This window comes from Leuresthes tenuis, unplaced genomic scaffold, assembly GCF_036924035.1.
Source record: "Leuresthes tenuis unplaced genomic scaffold, fLeuTen1.0.hap1 SCAF_5, whole genome shotgun sequence".
NCBI lineage: Eukaryota > Metazoa > Chordata > Actinopteri > Atheriniformes > Atherinopsidae > Leuresthes > Leuresthes tenuis.
Window position 1 is genome coordinate 5,765,077 of NW_027325359.1, and position 19,448 is coordinate 5,784,524.

At 42.4% G+C, this 19,448-nt stretch overlaps 1 protein-coding gene across 1 annotated transcript; it reads left to right on the top strand.

Annotated features, from left to right (window-relative positions):
* The first annotated feature begins 361 nt into the window (after nucleotides 1–361).
* Nucleotides 362–13,410, top strand: znf469 (zinc finger protein 469). The gene has a single exon (XM_072385569.1). It carries the CDS (start codon nucleotides 545–547, stop codon nucleotides 12,320–12,322), a length of 11,778 nt encoding a protein of 3,925 aa, XP_072241670.1. The 5' UTR covers nucleotides 362–544; the 3' UTR covers nucleotides 12,323–13,410.
* The last annotated feature ends 6,038 nt before the right edge of the window (nucleotides 13,411–19,448 follow it).

Here is a 19,448-nt window from a genome sequence, read left to right on the forward strand (position 1 = left end):
GAAGATTTTCACTGTTTCGCACCATCCACTCAGGAAGCCCTCCCTCAGAAAAATCAGAAAATACATGTTGGAGATGTCTTTTTTTTGTTCTGAATAGGGAATTTAAGTATCGGTACTATGTGTTAGACTAGTTTGAATGGGAAAAGGAGTTTGATTACACTTGGTCTTTGTGCATCAACAGCTCTTTTGTTTTAAAATGCAATGGTGCCCTCTACTGGCAGAAATATGGAATATTGTATCTGTATGTGTATGTGTCACTTATTTGTGGGCATTTATTTATTCTTAAATACATATTCTATCATGAGAAAATGAAAACATGTAATCTAATCTAATTGTTATTCTCTTTTTCTTCCAGGTCTGCTTTGCTTTAGTGCCAGATCTGCAGTTCACAATGAAGGTGAAGAGATGAGCTTGCAGCCAGTAGCCCTGTCCTTGCAGTTCCTGCCACTGGATATTTACTGAATGCCATTACCCAGAAGATGATGTTCCTGTCTCCCAGATAGCATTTCTGAGGACCAGGCCTTCACAGCACAAACTGTGCACCATGGCAGGAGAGACTCAGCAAATGCATGCAGTCAAAGACCTGAATGCTGAGTCCAAACAGCAGGATGAGGGGACGGCGCTGGAGCAGCAGAGTGACAAAATCACAAAAGAGTCTTCAGAGCACTTTTCAAGCACAGGCATCGAGGCCAGACTCATCAGCAGAGTGGCCAGGACTGAAAAACTAGAGAAAGAAAGGGACTGTCCTCAGCAGCGTGAAGCTGTCATACGGCCACAGCAGGCAGGGAAGATTGACTTCAGATCTCTACAGAATAGATCAAAATTTGCCACTGACAGGACTTGGTCCAGTGGGAAAGGCAGTCCCCAGTCACCAAGTGGAAAGGGCCGCAGCCGAGAAAAGGCAAAGCGGTCAGGAAAGGCAGAGCGTGGCAACCCGCAGCAGCTGTACAGACTAAGCATTACAAATCCACGCACCGTTGGTATTGCCTACCCACAGCAGAAGGTTTCGCCACCCAAGAAGTTGGAAACCAGTCGTGGCCCAGTCTCGGGCAGCTACAGATTCCACGCTCCCAGTATACCAGAGAGAGAGGTTGAACTACAGCAAGAAGAGCTCAACTATAGTCGCTGCTTTCAGGAGACTGCCCCTAACATTACCTCCCCAAATTATACCTCACAGGCACTGGGTTCCTCAAGTGGAACATCATCCCACACACATCCACCCCTATCACAACACCAGCAGCCGGGATCAATGGAGAGCAACAGTGCACAGCCAGGGGGTCAGTTGATTCTGGCTGACTTTCAGCTGAGTGGCTCTAATACATGGTCTCCTGAACGGACTTTTAATGGTACTAACTATGGAGTTTCATTACAAAAATCAACTGCTCCTTCAGAAACCAGTAAGGCAAGTTCCTTTGTGCCTGGTCCATTTCAATATGGATATCATTTAATGGAAGAATCAACTTCTGACTCCTTTCCCTGTGAACAGAACCCCCAATCCCAAGACTTCTCAAACACTTCTCTCGTCTCTGTTCATGCTGCCCATAACTCTTTTTCCTTTACAGCTGGAGAAGGGCAAAATATTGCTCAGAACAGCGTTCAGTTCAGTAGTGAACACCAGCCAGAGGACAGAGGCTCTTATTCCAACCCCCCACATTCACAATTTATTCAAGGGGTGGTGTCATCCATCCAGTGTCCCAGGAATCTGAGTGAGGACTCAACCAGTAGTGACAGCTCTGGCTCCAGCTCACAGCAGTCAGAACAGGGGAAGACTGCCCTGCCTGAAAGTACAGACGCACTGATACAGACAGACAGTCGAGATGCAGTCATCACCTCTGGAAATAAGAGAAACTGTCACCCCAAAGACACAGCTGCCAGCCAAAGAGCACGCATTCAAGGAGGTGTGCATACAAGAAATATTTCACAAGGTCCAGGCTCCCCTATGCACTTTCCCAACAGAACATTTAACAATCCTCCAGCAAGTAACAATCGCACAGGCTCAATACCTTTTGATAAAAACATCAACAATAAGGCTTTAAATAGGTTATCACACTCATGGGAAGGGCCTGATAAGTCCTATTCATCAGCTGATCAAAACACGATTCAGTTCCCTGATATGAATGAGAAGTTTCAGTTTCAGCATCAGACAGCTATTGACCAAAGGTCAAATTCATCTAAAGGTAGCAGAATGCCCTGGCAGCAAATACGGCCAACTACTGCCGCTCCAAACTCAAACGGAATAGAGTTAACAAGACATATAAGCAATCAAAAACTGGCTTATATAGTTTCCCCCTCTGACTGGCAGGATGAGAATAAATTACATAAGCACAACTCCTTAAAAAACCCCAGCTCATTCCAGAACAGCCGAGGTAGTGACAGATTTTCAAACCAAAGGCAGGAAACTGTTAAACATAACAGCAATACAGTCTCAACTTTTAAAGTAGAGATGAGCCATGCACAGGTATGCGAGTCCAAGAATAAGGCTGTATATTTCGAACTCAATCAGTCTTTTCCAGCAGCACCGACAAGAAACTATACATATCCACCATTACAGGTCCCATCTATGGGGCTTATGATGGTGTCACCATACGAATCCCCTTTGCCTTCTCCAGTTCATAACCCTGCATCTAGTAGTACCTGCTCCTCCCTCTCCCCAGCATCCACCAGCCCAGTTAACATCACTTCAGAGGACAGTCAGATGTCAAAGTCAGTTCCTCACCCATTCTATCACCAGCCCCAAGGTAAAACTCAGCTACCCTCAGATCACCTGAGCACGCACTCTCACCAGTTTCATTCTGATGCTCCACGACCTCTTCCCTATGCATCCAACAGAACCAAAGATGACATGATGAGCTACCTGCAGAACAGCACACCTCCAAAGACAACTATGGATGGGAGCAAAGGTTACATGGATAGTTTTGGGGTGGAGCATCAACAGCCTCCACCACCATACTCTGCACATCAGCTGTTAACAAGCTCATTAGCCACAGCAAATCTTGATCAGCTGGATGTGCTTCTGACATGCAAACAGTGTGATCAGAATTTCAACAACTTGGCTTCTTTTTTAGGCCATAAGCAATATTGCGCTCATCACACATATGCACAAAATGACCTCAAAGACATTTCAAAGATAGAGAACAACAAAAAGTTCCATGCAGAGCCAGTTAAATCAGTTCCAGCTGTGTCAAATGTTTCACTATCGAGGTGTCCATCTGATCTTCATCTATCTTTGTTGGGCCTCAACAAAAATGGAGAATTGATATCTGACAGTGAAACAAAAGGAGACAATAAGGATGATCCATTGAAACTCAGTTTGTTTCCAGGACCAGGTAACCTCCCTGTCCCTCTCCCAGAGCTGGAAATGGAAGATGCCAAATTAGACAGCCTAATCACAGAAGCTTTGAATGGACTGGGATATCAGTCAGACAATGCAGAGATAGACAGCAGCTTTATTGATGCATTTGTTGATGATGACCTCACCACTGTCAAAACATCCTCAAACAAACAATGTCTGAAAACAAAAGAATCCCTGGTCTTTGAGAGCAAAAATAAACAAACCGTCGATGACAGATCTTTCACACAGGGAAAGTGTTTTTATGACTCTGATGTTGAAAGTCAAGAGAAAGTGTCTATGAATCTGGAACAAGATGAGAAAATTAACATTAAAAAGGAAGTCTCTCATAAAAATTCAAGAACTGCCTCAAGGGAAAAGACGTGGGAGCAAGACAGCAAAGTGAAAGAGGCAAGAAAGCTGTGTAGGAGAGAGGAGGAAAACACAAGCACACAAAGGTTTCTCTTATCCAGCAAGTTTTCTGAGCATTGTGGGGTGAAAAGCTTACAGGACAGCTCTGCACTTCGAGGGTTAGCACCCTCACAGGTCACCACATCTCCTACAACAAGAACTGCAGCTAAAGAAAGCAAGAGGAAAGGCACTGGAGGGGGCAGCTGGAGCAAAGAACTTATTCATAAAATAGTTCAGCAGAAAAATAAACTCCACAAGCTTCATGTTAAAGGTACCAAAAACCTTCAGTTTTCCTTGGTGATGGAAAGACTCGCTCCCACTGTGCAGAACCCTGCATTTGGAGAATACGACTATGTCTCAGATTCAGATGATGAATGTGAGCCCGTAAAGATAGCGAGCCAAGGCCGACTGAATCAAAGTAGCCGCTGTAAATACACATACACTAAAGAGTGCAAATGGCGAGCACGGACAGAGAGAGACCAGGCAGCATGGAGACATGAGTCGAAAGAGTGTTTCGAAGTGAAAAAAAGTGAGTTGTCTCTGTCCCCTGAGAAACATGGTTCCCATCAAAAACTCAGGAGGAGAGGAAGCAGGTCATCCACAAGCAGTGACCTCAGCACATCTGTGAGTGTTTCAAGCGATAGCATCAATAGCCCCAAAAGCACTGACCGCACTGACTCAGACAGCGAGAGGAAGACAGACAAAAAGAAAGAGTCTCCAGAGCAGAAAACCCTCGACAGGTCCTCCCCACAGAAGATATTTAAAGAGTCCAGTACTCTAGCACTAACATTCACGAAATCTGTCAAAAAGTATAATACAGAAAAAGCCATTCATTCTGATGACAAAGACAGTAAAGATGATCCAAAAAAGTATCTGTCAAATCCAGAAGTTACTGATCGGCTGTCATCCTCACAAAAAAATAAAGACCAATTGAAGAACTCTGAAAAAAGAGGGAGCTCTCATAAAAGATCAAGGGAGAAACCTGCATCTCATAAAAAGGAAGTGGGCTCAATTGGCTGCTCAGACGGAAACACCCAACAGAGAACAGACAATCTATGCACCAAAGAAGAACCAACACAGTGCAGCAGCTCAGATAACAAGTCACTACGGTTTGAGTCTCTCTCTGCCACTATCACTAAAGAAACTGACAGAAGTCAGAAGTCTGACCTAAACACAAAGGGAAAAAGAGGAGAGGGGCTCCAAACCATACAGCCAGAGCTATCAGCCACCACCAGATTGGAGAAACAGAGTGACACTGTCTGCATGGTTAAAGAGGCTATTACTTTAGTCAATGACCTAGACACACACAAACCTGCACCTCTTTGCACCTCTTTGATGGATGAGGTATGTGCATCCCCAACAGAAAGCCAAAAAGATGCTCTCCACCTCGTGCCCTACCCTCTGGATCAGGAGCAAGGGCTCCTGAAATCCCCACTTTCATTTGACACCTCATCAATGTTTGGGGATCTCACAGGATTTGATAGTGGTCTTTATGCTGAAATGCCCATTCAGAAGGATGGTTTCCATTTAATTGAGAGCACGGCTGATAAAAAGGAAGAGTTTGTGTCTTCTTTCTCCCCTTTCCTGGAACAAAGAGACTGGAATCTCATAGTTAGCCCTGTGCTACCAGATGAGATATCTCAGTACAAAGGCAGCTCAGAGAAATCAAATGAAAAGAAGCCAGATTACGATCATGTTCCTTTGTCTCTGCCAGAAAAAATAATTGACTACAGTGCAAATCTCAACAGCTGTGCATCAGAGGACGAGCTGGAGATAAAAAGAATAGTGAATGAGCTTGAAAACCAGCTGCAGACGACTAAGTTGGAAAGCCCACCGCTACTGGCTCAGGATGTCCCCAAGCAGCTGCAAATGAGCAAATTTTCACCTTTACGTCTGGAGGATGACTCCCTGAGTGAAGGCAGGGGTTTGAACATGAAGTGCTCAGAGCAAATAGATGCATCAGTAGCAAGGATGCCCTCAGAGCCTTTCACTGAACCAGCACTCCCATGGCCTAGTGCATTTCAGTTTGAACTAATGGGTGAGCATCAGAGCCCTCATACTCCTATTCACAATGAACCAGCGGCACTGGAGCACCAACAGCTCCTTTCTGGCAAAAAATCAGAGGAGCAAAGTGATGACAAAAAGAGTCCTGTTGTAACAAAAGAAGAGATTTTAGAACAGAGAAGATACACAGAAAATCTAATGAAAAGCCTGGAGGTGATTTCAGACTCTATATTCAAAAAAGAACCTATTATATCAGTAAACAAGAAGTCAAATGTCACAAGTCAACAACATGAAGAAACTGAATGTCAGGCCACTGATGCAGCTGAAATAGAAGATCACTGTGAAAAGGAGGCAATTACCGGAAAGGAGAATATTTCATCACTTCCAAATATCAATGAGCGGAAGAACGAAATTGAATTCATTCTCAATGAGTCACAGTCATCTCTCTCCAACAAGACTGACCCTTCAGTCAGTGGCAACCTGCCAATTTCATCGCTGCAAAGTGAACCCACTGAGAACAGGGATTACACAGCAGAGGCTAAAGTCGCTTCAAAGGAGGATATCACTACAAATAGTTATGTGACGGAACCTGCTCACTGCTCAAGTGTTGTGACACACGACCCACACAAGGTTGAGAAGTTCTGCAGGAACAGTAATGCAGAGGACAATGTGCATCAAGTGCTTAAAAACAATGGTGATGACGGAGAACTTTTGCCGACAGATGCCCATGAGGAATCAGAGGCAGTGAAGGGAATCACTCATCAACCTGACGGTCATTCTTCATCACCAGCTCTCGCTGAATCTACTCGAGACATTGGCAAGAAAATGTCAGATGTGCTGAAAGCATCACTGGAACAACAATATGCTAATGAACATGACAATCCTGAAGACATTAGGTCATCACATCATTGTGAATTGACGGTGGACAACATAGTTAAGGAAGTAGCTGTTGAAACATCAAAACAAGACCATTTAATTGTCCTTCCCCTGTGTAAAAAGTCCAGCCCTTTAAATACATACAGTGAAACGGTGCAGAGAGTTACCACAGACAAGTCCTGCAGTCCAATAGTGATGGAAACCAATACAGAAAGCAGTGGCTCACCCCTCCATGACACCCAGTCTACTGAGGGACAAAGCAATCTGTTGATACTGTCACAGCCTGATGGCATCATTAACAGCGATGCTTGCAATATGACTCCATATAACAATTCATTAAAAACTCAAGCCAGTCTTGTCTTTGAGTCCACACACAAACAAGAAGAGATTCTAAATGTTCAGGACATCAAAGAGCATCTTCCTGTTAATTTCATGGCAAGTCAGCAAAACTCCCCATGCAGAGAGGAAGCAGAAGAAAGTCACTGCGTCTTTTTAGGCACAACCTCACCAATCAGTCCTCTGTTATCATCTCATCAAAGAGCCATGCAGAAATTTGACAGAGAAGATGATTCGTGCGAGTCCAAACATGAATGCAATAATAAATCTCTTGATCAGGCCTCAGATCAAAATACAGAATCTCTCATAATCAAAAATAATAGTCAAAACATCAAAGAGACTGTGAAGAGTGATGCAACCGACACAACAGCTGAGGTGGGCTATTCACTGATAAGCACACCTCACTTGGATTTGAGAATTGTGGAGTGTAAAATTCCCAGTTCTGAAACCACCATCTCCTCTCCACTTCCTGTGAGCAGCACAGCAGATCCACCAGAGGCGACAGACAGCGTTGAAAAAAGTAATATAATGTATGATTTAAAGCTCAGCCCTCTCAACTACGACGGACTCTCAGATGAACCTCCACAACTTAATCAGTATGACTACATACCAATATCACCTGCCAGTAAACCTGAGGACAATCTAGACACCAAGCAGAGATCCAGAGGTGACTGTGACTCATGTGATTTGAGCGTTAACCCTGCACTGATTTTTAACCAAACTGAGACAGAAACAGCAGTGTCACTGAACTCAGATTCTGCAGCTAAACTACAACCATCAGAAAAACCACTGGTCCTCCAGCAGAGTATGAAATTCACATGTTTTGCACTGGGTTTACCACCTGAAATCAAAAGGACAGATCCCTCATCTGCTAATGTAAAGGGAAGCTTGGAAGATTACCTTGATCCGGTTGAAAATGCAGATCATTTGCATATACATGCTGACCTCCTGAGTAAAACTGAAATAGAAAATTTAGATTCTCAAGAGGCCTCTGTTGAAGACAGCACTCTTCTCAAAAAAGACTTTTCAGATGGTCCACCCACTCCTCAACCACTCATCATCTGTGAAAACAAGCAAATGCCCCTTCCACCAGACCCATCAGAGAAGCAACCAAAAATAGAGCCTGGCCAGCATTCAACAACTTACCAGACACACAAGGAAACAATGCAAAAAAAGACACAGAGCAATGCTCAACAGGGTAAAGTGCTTTGTGAGATTTGTTTAATGTGTTTCAGAACTGTACCAGGCCTAAAAAGACATAAGGCCATGAAGCATTTGATCAGAGCTGAAAAATACATTGGCCCGCAGAGCACAACATCGAGCCATCAGGGGACTATGCTTATTTATGAAGCATCGAAAACTACAGAGAAAAAACATAAGAGTGATTCACAGACTTCTTTCACTACAAAAACAGATGGGCTGCCTGAGATAAGTAGCTCTCTCATTTCGAAAACGGCAGAACCTGAGTCAGCCCAGGAGGAAATGATAACTGAGATGAGTGGAGTGGTAGTGGATGACATAGGGCATCAAAACTCTCTGCTGCCAGTAAAGACAAAGAAGAGCAACAAAGCTAGAAAGAATAAGAATGCTGAGCTTAATCCTGACCCTTTCTCTGATGAGCTTCTGAATATATTAAAAACAGACATACTTCAAGCTATAACTCCTGAATTCAAAAGCAGCACACTTCAAGAGCACAACAAATCCCCTAATATAAAAATAAGTGACAGAGCTGTTGGTGGAACAGAGGAATTCCCTCACCATGGTACTTCAGATTCTGCTTTTGACAATGCAACCGCATCTACAACAAAAGAACCAAATGGACTAAATGGAAGTGTGGCTCTAAATCACATCACTGACATAGAGGTGATGAAATGTGCAAGCATGACAAAAATGGCAAATTTGGAAGTTTGTACAGATAAGAATGTGGAAAGCGAATCTGTTGAGAAGGATAGTATCAGAGAATGTGATGAATCCAGAACGACTCTGTGCCCAGTGGAGGAGATGTGTGAACTGAAAGGATCAGAGGACAGCCTTGCCCACGAGATTCTTAGGAAAGTGTCAGCAGAGATCAAATGTGAGAAAAAGAGGAGCCCTTCAGAAAATCTCCATTCTCTCTCCTGTCTGAATTCATCCCCTCTCAGTCCACCTAGCATGAGCCCCGATCTGAGGGCCTTACTTGACGATGACGCCACATTCTCACAGCTGTTTCCTAGAGATCAGGAGGCAAAAAGAAAAAAATGCCAGAGGGTGTACAGCAAAAGAAACAAAAGACAAAAATTATCACCTCCCTCAGATGTGACCTCAGACTACCTTCCTCCTGAAACTTTCATGCAAAATAAAGATCAATACACAGAAGCCCAAGGTGAGCAGACATTCACTGACAATCAGACTAACCACTGTGAATATGAGACCATTTCTATTGATGATGCCATTATGTTGAACATGTGCCACAACAGCACTATAAAGAGTGATGGTAAACCATTGCCAGAGGTTAAGCAAAGTGAGCAGGAGGATGTTCATGAGGGTATTAAAGAGCTCAGCAACAACCTCTTGAATCCGCTGGAGAGCGCTGTCAATAAATCTTCAATTGAATGGAGCGGCCCCAGTGACTTCAGTGGCTTTAACGCCTGCTCAGCAGTAACCTCTGAATCCAACATTTGTAAACCGGATGTGCCAATCCCGCCCTGCCCTCTACCTCTACCAGCTGCCCCATACACTGAGCCATGTGTCACAGAAGGTGTCCAAACCTTCCACAGCATTGACATCCAAAACATTAACACCACATTCCAGCTTCCCGAGATTCAGTTCTTTGATTCTGACAAAGATATCTCAGTTGCCCCTCCACTTGAAACTGCAGATATGGAAAGCAGAGATGATGAAAAGTCAAAGAAAGTCACTGAGCGGAGAGGTAGGAAACGACAAGATGGAGGAATAAAGGTCAAAGATAAGCAGTACAAGTGTAAAGTGTGTTTTACTTGGTTCCTCACCCTGGGAGAGCTGAATTTTCACAAGCTCTCCCACAACCCCTCTCCACCTCCAACCTGTTACATGTGCGTCCAGCGCAAATTCAGCTCCAGGGAGCAACTGAGAGACCACCTGAGGGAGAAACATGCCAAGAACAAGACTGGTATCTGGACCTGTGGAATGTGTCTGAAGGAGATATCAGATGTGTGGATGTACAATGAACACTTAAGAGAGCACGCCACTCAGTTTGCCAGGAGAGGTCAGACTCAAAGCTCCATGTTAAGCATTCCAGGCTGTTTCATGCAAGAAACCGCAGTGAAGAACTTTATCTCCTCAATCATGCAGCACCGACCCGCCAAAGCCAACCGAGATTCCAGCAAACCTACTAAAGAACAGGCAGCAGCTGCAGATAGCATTGCAATAGAGGGCAAAACCTCAGAAGAGGCTGAGTCAAAACTGCACAAAACTAAAACCAGCAGCGGAGCAACTGGGAGGCAGAACACATTAACCCCACTTGAGGTTCTCCACAAAACAGAGACAACGAAAAGTGTGGAGATGCATCCCAACTGCAAAGACCCTTCAAGAGACTGCCACCACTGTGGGAAACAGTTCCCAAAACCATTTAAACTCCAAAGACATTTGGTGGTGCACAATTTGGAGAGGATTTTCCTGTGTCACAAATGCCCCGTCTCTTATCAGGAGGCCCAGGACCTCAAAGAGCATCTGAAGAGAGCACACGAGGAGGTGGATGAGCTAGATTCAAAGCACACCACTCTTTACACCTGTGAGCTCTGTGCTGATGTCATGCATGTGATTAAAAAGTCCTTCATCTGCAGCACTTGTAACTACACCTTCTCGAAGAAAGAGCAGTTTGATCGTCACATGGAAAAGCACCTGTCAGGGGGGAACAAAATTTTCAAATTCCGAGGAGTTCTCAGGCCTGTCAAAGTATCTGGGTCCAAAGAAAATGAATGTCATTCACCTGCAAGTAAGAAGAGGAGAATTCTCTCTGACAGCCTGCAAGAAAATAGCTCAGACAGCGGCATTGCCAGTGTGAGCTCACTGCACTTAAATCAGAACACTGACACACAGCCTTCAAAACCTTCTGTGTCCACCGCTGACGACTCCACACAGACCATCCCAAATGAATACCACAGTGACACAAACAATACAAATGTGAAGACTGAGGACATAGCTGAGGACTACTCTGAACTACTTGTAGAGCTAGAGAAATGTATTCATATGAGCTCATCTGAGTCTGCTACACCCAAGAAAGAGGAAACTGACCTGACACCCTCACCTAATCTTGATAAGGAGGGCAATGAAAAATCAATTACTGAAGCATGTGGTGTGAAAGAGGAGAGTGAGTCAGTCTGTATAAGAGCAGAGACAACTTCATGGGCAGCATCCAAAGAGAGTAGTAATGCGGGGGAGGAGGTAGTTGAAGCTAAGGAAGGTGACACTACTGAAACTGAAGAGAAAACAGATTTGCCTCAAGCTAGTGAGAACTCTTTTGTCAGCTTAAGAGAAAATCAAATCCCTTTAAAGACATCTGAGTCTGCAAAGCATGAATTAGCTGTTGATGAGATAAACCAACAGAGTGAAGTTGAGCAGTGGCATCACACTTTGTCTGGTAATGACAGTAAACAGCAGGTATTATCTGATGGTGCTGAGCTGGAAAGTAGCAGTCAGATGAAAGATAATGTTCCCCCTGCATCACCGATTGACAATGCCAATAACAGCACTGCAACTACCAGCACAAAGGCTACAGAGTTGTCACTAGTCCTCCACTCAAAAGTTTCCCTGAATACTTCAGCCTCAAATGAGGGCAAGGACTCTGTAAAACCACAAAAGAGAAGGAAGGACATGAAATCCTCGCACATTCTGCAGCGGGTTTCCTCTCCAGCCACACAAGAGAACTTTGGTGTTGATTCTAAAGCCAAAAAGAAATTTCGCCCTAACAAGTGTGCAAATCCCTCTCTGCAAAGGAAGCCAGATGGAGTCAACGAGTACCCTGTGCTATCCTCAGTACGTGATGATGTTGTCAGCAACAAAATAGTTTCCAAGTGCAAGACTGCAAACTTGAGTTTGCAGACGAAAAGAAGTTTGCTGGATAGCTGTGCCCAAAAGAAAGCTGAGATTGTTACCCTTCAAAATGGGGATTATAAAGCCAAAAAGGGACCTCTGGTAAGATCCGTACATTCTCCTGTATCTAAAGTGTCTTCAGTTCCTATGAACAATACTTTGAATAAACCAAGACCAAAGATGGGGGTTAGGTCAATGGACAGTCACTCCTACCGGACAGCAGAATCCCAGAACCATCTCCTGAGTCAGCTGTTTGGCCAAAAACTCACTAGCTTTAAGATTCCTTTGAGGAAGGATACATCAGAATCTATTAACTGAGGGGGGATATAGGGGTTCTGTGAATAAGAGACTGTAAATTTTCACAGTTATAAATGTTTAAGACAGTTTATTTTTGTGAATGAGTTTGCACAGCTCTTTTCTGTGAAATGCTATCTTTAAATACTTACATAGTCACTTTATGTCTCTTTTGTACATGTGTTTTTGATACACAAATGTGAGGGCGAATGGCAGATATGAACTTTGGGTCAAAAATGAATATGCTAGTTGGGGAAATCATTGAACTTTTAAGAGATTATATATCATTTACCTAAAGGAGAAAGAAAAGGAATACTTGAAAACATGGTAACATATGTTCTTTTAAGAAATGCATGTTCATTTAGCCTTCATCACACGATTCTTTCAGGCTTTCTTACAAAAGGACCAAATGGCGTCATAACTGACTTGGACTATTGTCTGTGCACCTTTGATACATGCTTCAACATACTCATTTCGTATCTCTTAAACTTTACTGTACTGCATTGACATTCACCATTATTGGCTTTTTGTATACACATTACCTGGTGCTACATTATGTTTAATTGTAATGTGAATGCTAATGTCCTCAGAAGGGAACATGAGGTCTGTAGTAGTTGCAGTACATACATTCAACTTTTTCTATTGGTTCTCTGTACTTTATTGAATATACTGTGTAAACCATCCAAGTCCATCATATGTAGGCTGATAAAAGTCATAATTAGGAAAGATTCTGTTGTATAAACTCAGGTGCACACAAGGACATCACAGTCCCAATACCTGTATTTGGAGTTCTTCCCATGCACTGATAATACCACACACAAATTACAAACTCATTCATCTGTGTCTGTAACTCCAAATGTTTAATTATGAATGATATTTACAAGGACAACAAAGGTGCTTTTACTTGTTTATACTGTATGTACCTTATATTGTATTATATTGTAGGTAGATTATTGTTTGGTGTAATGCTTCATGTCAAAGTTTTATTTTAATAATGTGCAAAATGAATCAGATTGAAAAGTAAGGGAAATGCAGTGCCTTTTGCAAGTTGTAAAGTGGTTCACTAAGGGCCTGTTTTACAGTTGGTCATTAAAGATCTGTATTGGTCTCTCCTTGCTCTTTTCTTCTTTACTTCATGGAAATATTTGCAAATGTTCCTGCTTCCCTGCAGACTGCATCTGTCACCATATGCATCAAATGGGGTAAGCAGTGGAAGCTGCTTGTGTCTGGAGGCAAAGAACAGGTACACTCACAACAAAGCCTGACTTCATTCTTTCTCCCCCTAAGAAGAGCACTTCAGTGAGCTCACTCATCATCTGAAAGATGAGCATAAATGTACCTTTACTATAGGGAAACATTTAACAGAAGACAGCTACATTTATCCAACCATATATCTGTCTCCACGAGTGCCATTGAGCAAGCGGCCATGGAGCTCTCACTTGTGTCATGCTTCTGTCATGATGCTCTCTCACCACGTGTGAAATGGCTTCTATTCCTACATGAACATTTTTTATCATCACATAGGAATAAAAAGCCATATCACACTATGGCATACATGTAGAAACACACAGAGAATGCAAAGAGGTGTGGTATTCTCACATCTTCCTCCGAAAAACCGTGAGACCTGAGAAAAGGAGCAGAAAGGAGAGACGAGGAAACACAGACAAGTTATTTTCTTTGATAAGGATTAAAGCACAAGCATTCGCCTCTGGCTAAAAATATAAAAGGTGAGACTTTATGTGGACTGACAGAAATTGGGATCTTTACTTTTGCAGTTATACAATCGTCAATATAGATTTTTGCATATGAAAGTATGGTACTATTTTTTCAAACTGTGGCTTTCATTCATGTCATGAACAAGCTGCTGTTTTCTGTAAACATAGCCATCAGTCTGCGTGTTGATTCAGAGAGAGTGTGGAGGGAACACAGCCACAGTGTTGTTTAAATAACTCCTCTAATTAATTTAGAGGGAATTCTGGTTTGGCAGCATCCACAAGCTTCATATTTTTGGACTCAATGACAACAACAGAAAATAAGGGAAGCCTAACTGTTAGGAAATTACAGAGCTCACATGGTAACAAATTCTCTCAGGATATAAATTAAATTCTGGATGGCATGTTGGCAGGTATGTTACATCTTGACCTTTGTTACAGTTTAGTAAAAGTCACAAACAGCAAAGAGTGTCATTTCACACCGTGTTTCCTTGTAGCAGACAGCTGTTAGAATTTTGCTAAAATTAAAAAGAAAATTAATCTCATAGAAGTTACCTAATTTTAAAAATTTGTGACAATCCTCTACTCAAACTAGTTGGAACTCAGAGAAACATTTTAGATGCAGGCTTTAATGACAAGAGTTCAGCTGTAACGTTGCTGTCCTAAAGACTTTTTTCTTGCCTTTAATATTGATAAAAGGAGCCCACTGGTAAGATGGTATGATTTTTGTGGTTAGCTGCCAGAGGAAAGTTTTCAGTGCTTAAAGCAATGCTATTTGCTATATATATGCTATATTTGGATAGTGTAGTGGTATGGTTTCCACCTCATGTGTGGGAGACCACGGCTCAAGTCCCCTGTATGAAAAGGTATTACCTCCAGTAGGGGTCCTTAGGCAAGACCCCCTTACCCTATCTGCCTACCTGTAAGTTGCTTTGGATAAAAGCATCTGCCATAAACATATCTTAGCAGTTTGTGCTAATTTTTTTTTTACAAATATTTTACATTGTACAAGCTTTGAATGGTGGTGTTGCAAATGATTTACAGAGCAGTTGCTGAATATTTAGAAATAGACTACCTTAATAACCTTCAGTTTATATCAGCTGACATTTTATGTGAGTGTTTAACAAAAGGATAAATATTTTAGTTGATTTGGAGTACCTTTTTCTTCTTTCAAACCAATTTTACTACTCCCAAACCAAAAAGAAAAGGTCAGAATAGACATTCATCTGTTGGATGTATCTGTCATGCTGTTGCTATTAATTTAATTTAAAAAAGACCTTCTGAGTATTATAAAATGGTTTAACTGAAGAAATTAGTCATTTGAATATACAGAAACACAAAAAGATCTCATCTTTTAATATGTACTGTCTAATTAAGGGGGAGTTCAATAAAGTTTAAAAGACTACATCTTTTTTCCAAAAAAATACAAAACAACATTTTGAATTAGATATAATTTGCAGGGCTCATTCTCCATTCAAATTGGGATTAAGTTAAATACCCTGCAAGTATGTTTGAAGTCAAGGATACATTCATGAGTATGGTGTCTGAAGGCTACATGATTGATGACTTTAAAAACGTTAGAGCCATCAAGACATTAAAGTGAAATGCTTGTGATTAACATGTCAAACTGCACAATTAATATAGAAGGTGGAAAACAGTTACCTGTGCTTGTTTGCCTTTTTAGATCTTTCCTCCCCCTCGTATGTGCTTATTGGTTTCATGTTGTATCATTAACTTAAAGGAAAATACCTTTATAGATATATATATATATATATATATATATAATCTCTAAATGCACCTGGATTTTATCTGAACCTTCTGCTGTGTTGTGCCTGATCTCTCTGCACCAATGAATTTCCTTCAATTCTGCCAATAAGAAGCTGTGCTTAATTAAGACAGAATTAAAGTAGAGAACTCAGGGTATTTTGTCAAAGTTTAGCCCAGAATGTGTCACACTGAGTGAGTAGGAGCCCCACGCACCCAACTGTCAGGCATCTTTTTATCATCTGATCTATGAAGAAATTCTCTAGAGGCACAGTTATGCAGGAGCATGACAGGAACGCTTTGCACTTTGAAGTAGAGTGACATTATCAGTAAGTAAGGTCTTGAAATAGCATCTCTTCTCTCTCCCTCTCACTCCATTTCTGAATCTCCCTCCCTGCCTCATCTGATCTCCGTCGTTCCTTCCTCCATTTATTTTCTTCAGCCGCCACCCTCATTTTCCTGCTCTTCCCTCTTCCTCGCTTTTTTCTCTCCTCACCATCAATTTCCATTTCAGCATCTCACCTTCTCTTCCTATTTTTGCCTCTGCTTCTCCCTATTTTTCGTCTTCCATTCTTTATCTCACTCATTCACCTGCTTTCCCCACATTCCCCTCCTTTTGCACATATCCCCCCATTTCTCCCCCCTGCACCTTCCTCTTTCTCAATCCCTCCATTTCCATCTCCTCACTTTCTATCGTCCTGTGTCGCCTTTGCTCCCCCCTCCCTCTGTCTGGTGCGTGCTGCTGGCTGCCTCTCAGGGAGGTCATGAGATCAGGGGCAGATAGAGATGGGCTACTGGTCAGCGATAATGACACACAGGCTAAGGGGCCACTCGGGTTGCCTCTCCTGGGAATGTTGGGTTTCAGCCATCACAGTCAGATAAATAGATGGGTGAAACAGGGGGAGGGGGGTTGCAAAAAGATAATAATGACTGAGTATCCCTCTTAACACATGCAAGAGTGAGATTGTAATTGTAACGAATTTCTAGTAGCATGTTATTTGAAGTAATTTGTGTTCGATGGTGAGAATATGTATGTAAAACATCAGGATACTAATCTAGTTTTTTCTTTAAAAAGCATATTTGATATATCATATTTAAACACCATCACTTTATTTGTCTTGTATTACAGGTATTTCCTAAACGTATATTTAAATATGCAAGTGATAAATTACCTAATCAAATGTCATGACTGCACACTTCAAATCAGCATAGCGTATAAACCGAACACTTTAATGAATTTTGGATGTTTTTTTCTCCACTGTAGTCTGAAAGAAGACATGATATGAAAGCAAAATAGTCCATAATCTCAAAATCTGACCAGTGCATGATAAAAACAACAAAAAAAATCTAGGTTTTTGCCTGTAAAATCTTCAAATGGGAGTGAAAAAACTTTTCAGTTACTCCCACAGCATTTAAACCTGAAAGATTAGTCAAAGGATCATGGGTGGTAGTAACATCAACATGAATTACATAGCAAATCAACATGTAGAACAATGTGGAAAAATGGTAACAGAGGACAGCATTAAACATTAAAGTTATGCTAAGAACGCTTTGGATTACCAAATTAATGGCCTCTCACCAGGAAGTTGTGGTCCCTTACTGCTGGTGGAGCCTTATCAGCTCACCCATTTGTCATTCCAGTCAGCACCAGAGAGGGAACAGGCTGTACACAATCGCTAAAAGTACCTGTTTGATGTTCCAGGTTTACAGAAATAAATGGGGTTGCTCTGCAGGGGCTATGCAAACAAATGCAAGCCTGTTGGTGTGTGTCTGCAGTGAGTGCAGCACTGCACCCAGCAGCAGGTGTGTCCAGAGCTGCTGGCCGGACAGAAGACACACAGCTCAAGTTTTTCTTGTGTAAAAAATTGTTTAGAGACAGGTTAGAGAAAAAGGTTAAAATCATTGGTAGGTAAGACTAAATTTCTGTTATTGTGCATAGACCAACCAGACAGAAAATGACCCTGGTGTGCCCCCCCCCCCGCCTCTCTCTCTCTCTCCCTCTCCCAGTCCCCTCCCCCATTACTTCTCAACTCCAGCCTTCATCCCCTCCCCTCCTACACTTCCACAATGTGCTCCCTCAGCTTCTCCTCCCGCTGTCTCTGTGGTTATCACAGAGAATCTGAAGGATCTACCCTGACATTTTATGTGGCACAAAATTGGATTTCCACTGTGATTCTCTCCTCGAGGCCCTCGTGGAGTGTAATCCACGCTGTGACTAATTGAGTGACATGCCAGCAGCCTGAGTGTGTAAATAGATGGTTGCTGGTGAAATGTGAAAAGTGACCTGTTATTTTCTTCTCTGATGGCTGTTGGGTTCATCAGACAGAGAAAGGAAATGATGCACACACAAACACATAGAAAGACTGCAAGCTGTGCAGGATTCTCCAACACAAAGACAAATGTTATCCTTTATCAATGTCAGATCTTGTTGTTGTATATTGAATGTGACCCTGCACACATTGTTGTCTGGCTGCCTGTGACATTCATAACTAATCTCAGGAAGGGAAAATCAATTTACCTTTTGTGATAAACAACCTACACAACAGATTTAACTTGTCTGAGGGGGTACAGGTTTTGACTATAATGTTATTCTTTGTACAAGCAAACCTGTGCTCTAAAGTGGGAAACAGAGGTGTCAGTAACAGATGTTATAGGATGACTCACCACAGCGATGTCACCTGTCTGACCACCAGCATCCCAGAAGGCATTGCTATAACCTGGTAAATCCCTCACACAGACACAAGTTCTTCTTTCTAACAGTGATGCAAAAAGAAAATGTTTTTTACCACATTGAAGTTTTATCTTCAAAATCCCCATACTCTAATTGCTCGGACATTCGCTGTGCTCCAGGGACCCTGCCGGATTTGAAATAAAACAACTGAAAATGTTTTCTTCCCTATAAGACTCTACACATCAGTTTCCCTCTTCATTAAAAACTTTCCACTAATGTGTGTTTGTGCTCTCTTTTATGGTGAGCACTGTCTTCCCAGCCACACGCCCACCTAAATATACACACCCAGGCAAATTCACACAGAGACTGAGTTGTAGGAGTGTAAACTGAACACACACATTCCTGAGGTCTGCTGTGACACATTGTGAAAACATGATAATACTTTGAACAGATGAGTTGTTGGCGGCAGTTGAAAGCGTAATGAAAAGCATCACGCAACAAAAGACACTTATGAGTGAACTCATGGATGGGTGATAATGTGGCATACGTACCTGCAGAATTTCAGCCACCAGGCTCTCCTTGCTTCTCCCCTCAGTTCGCTTCTCTGTCCTCTTTGTGGATTTTTCTGTGCCTGCCGGTGTGTTTCTGGAGGAGGGAGTCTTCACCCTGTCGAGTCGGGGATCGGGGCTCAGCTGCAGAGACTGACATCATCCCTTTCAGAGAGGAGGTTTTCCCCTCCCGCTATCTGCACTCTCTGTGTGTGTTTCACTCTACCTATCCCTCCCTCACTCAGCCTCATACTCCATACAGTACTATACTCCTCCTATCTCTCCCTCCCCTTCTCCTTTATCTCTTTTTTACTTCCAAAAATTGCTGCTATTTTTCGAAGCCACCACATGTGAGTGACACTGACACTAAAACTGTGGCTCTATACACAGTAACAAGTGCTGTACTATTAACATCCGCATGGACTTGTATTGTATTCTACCCCTCATAACCAATC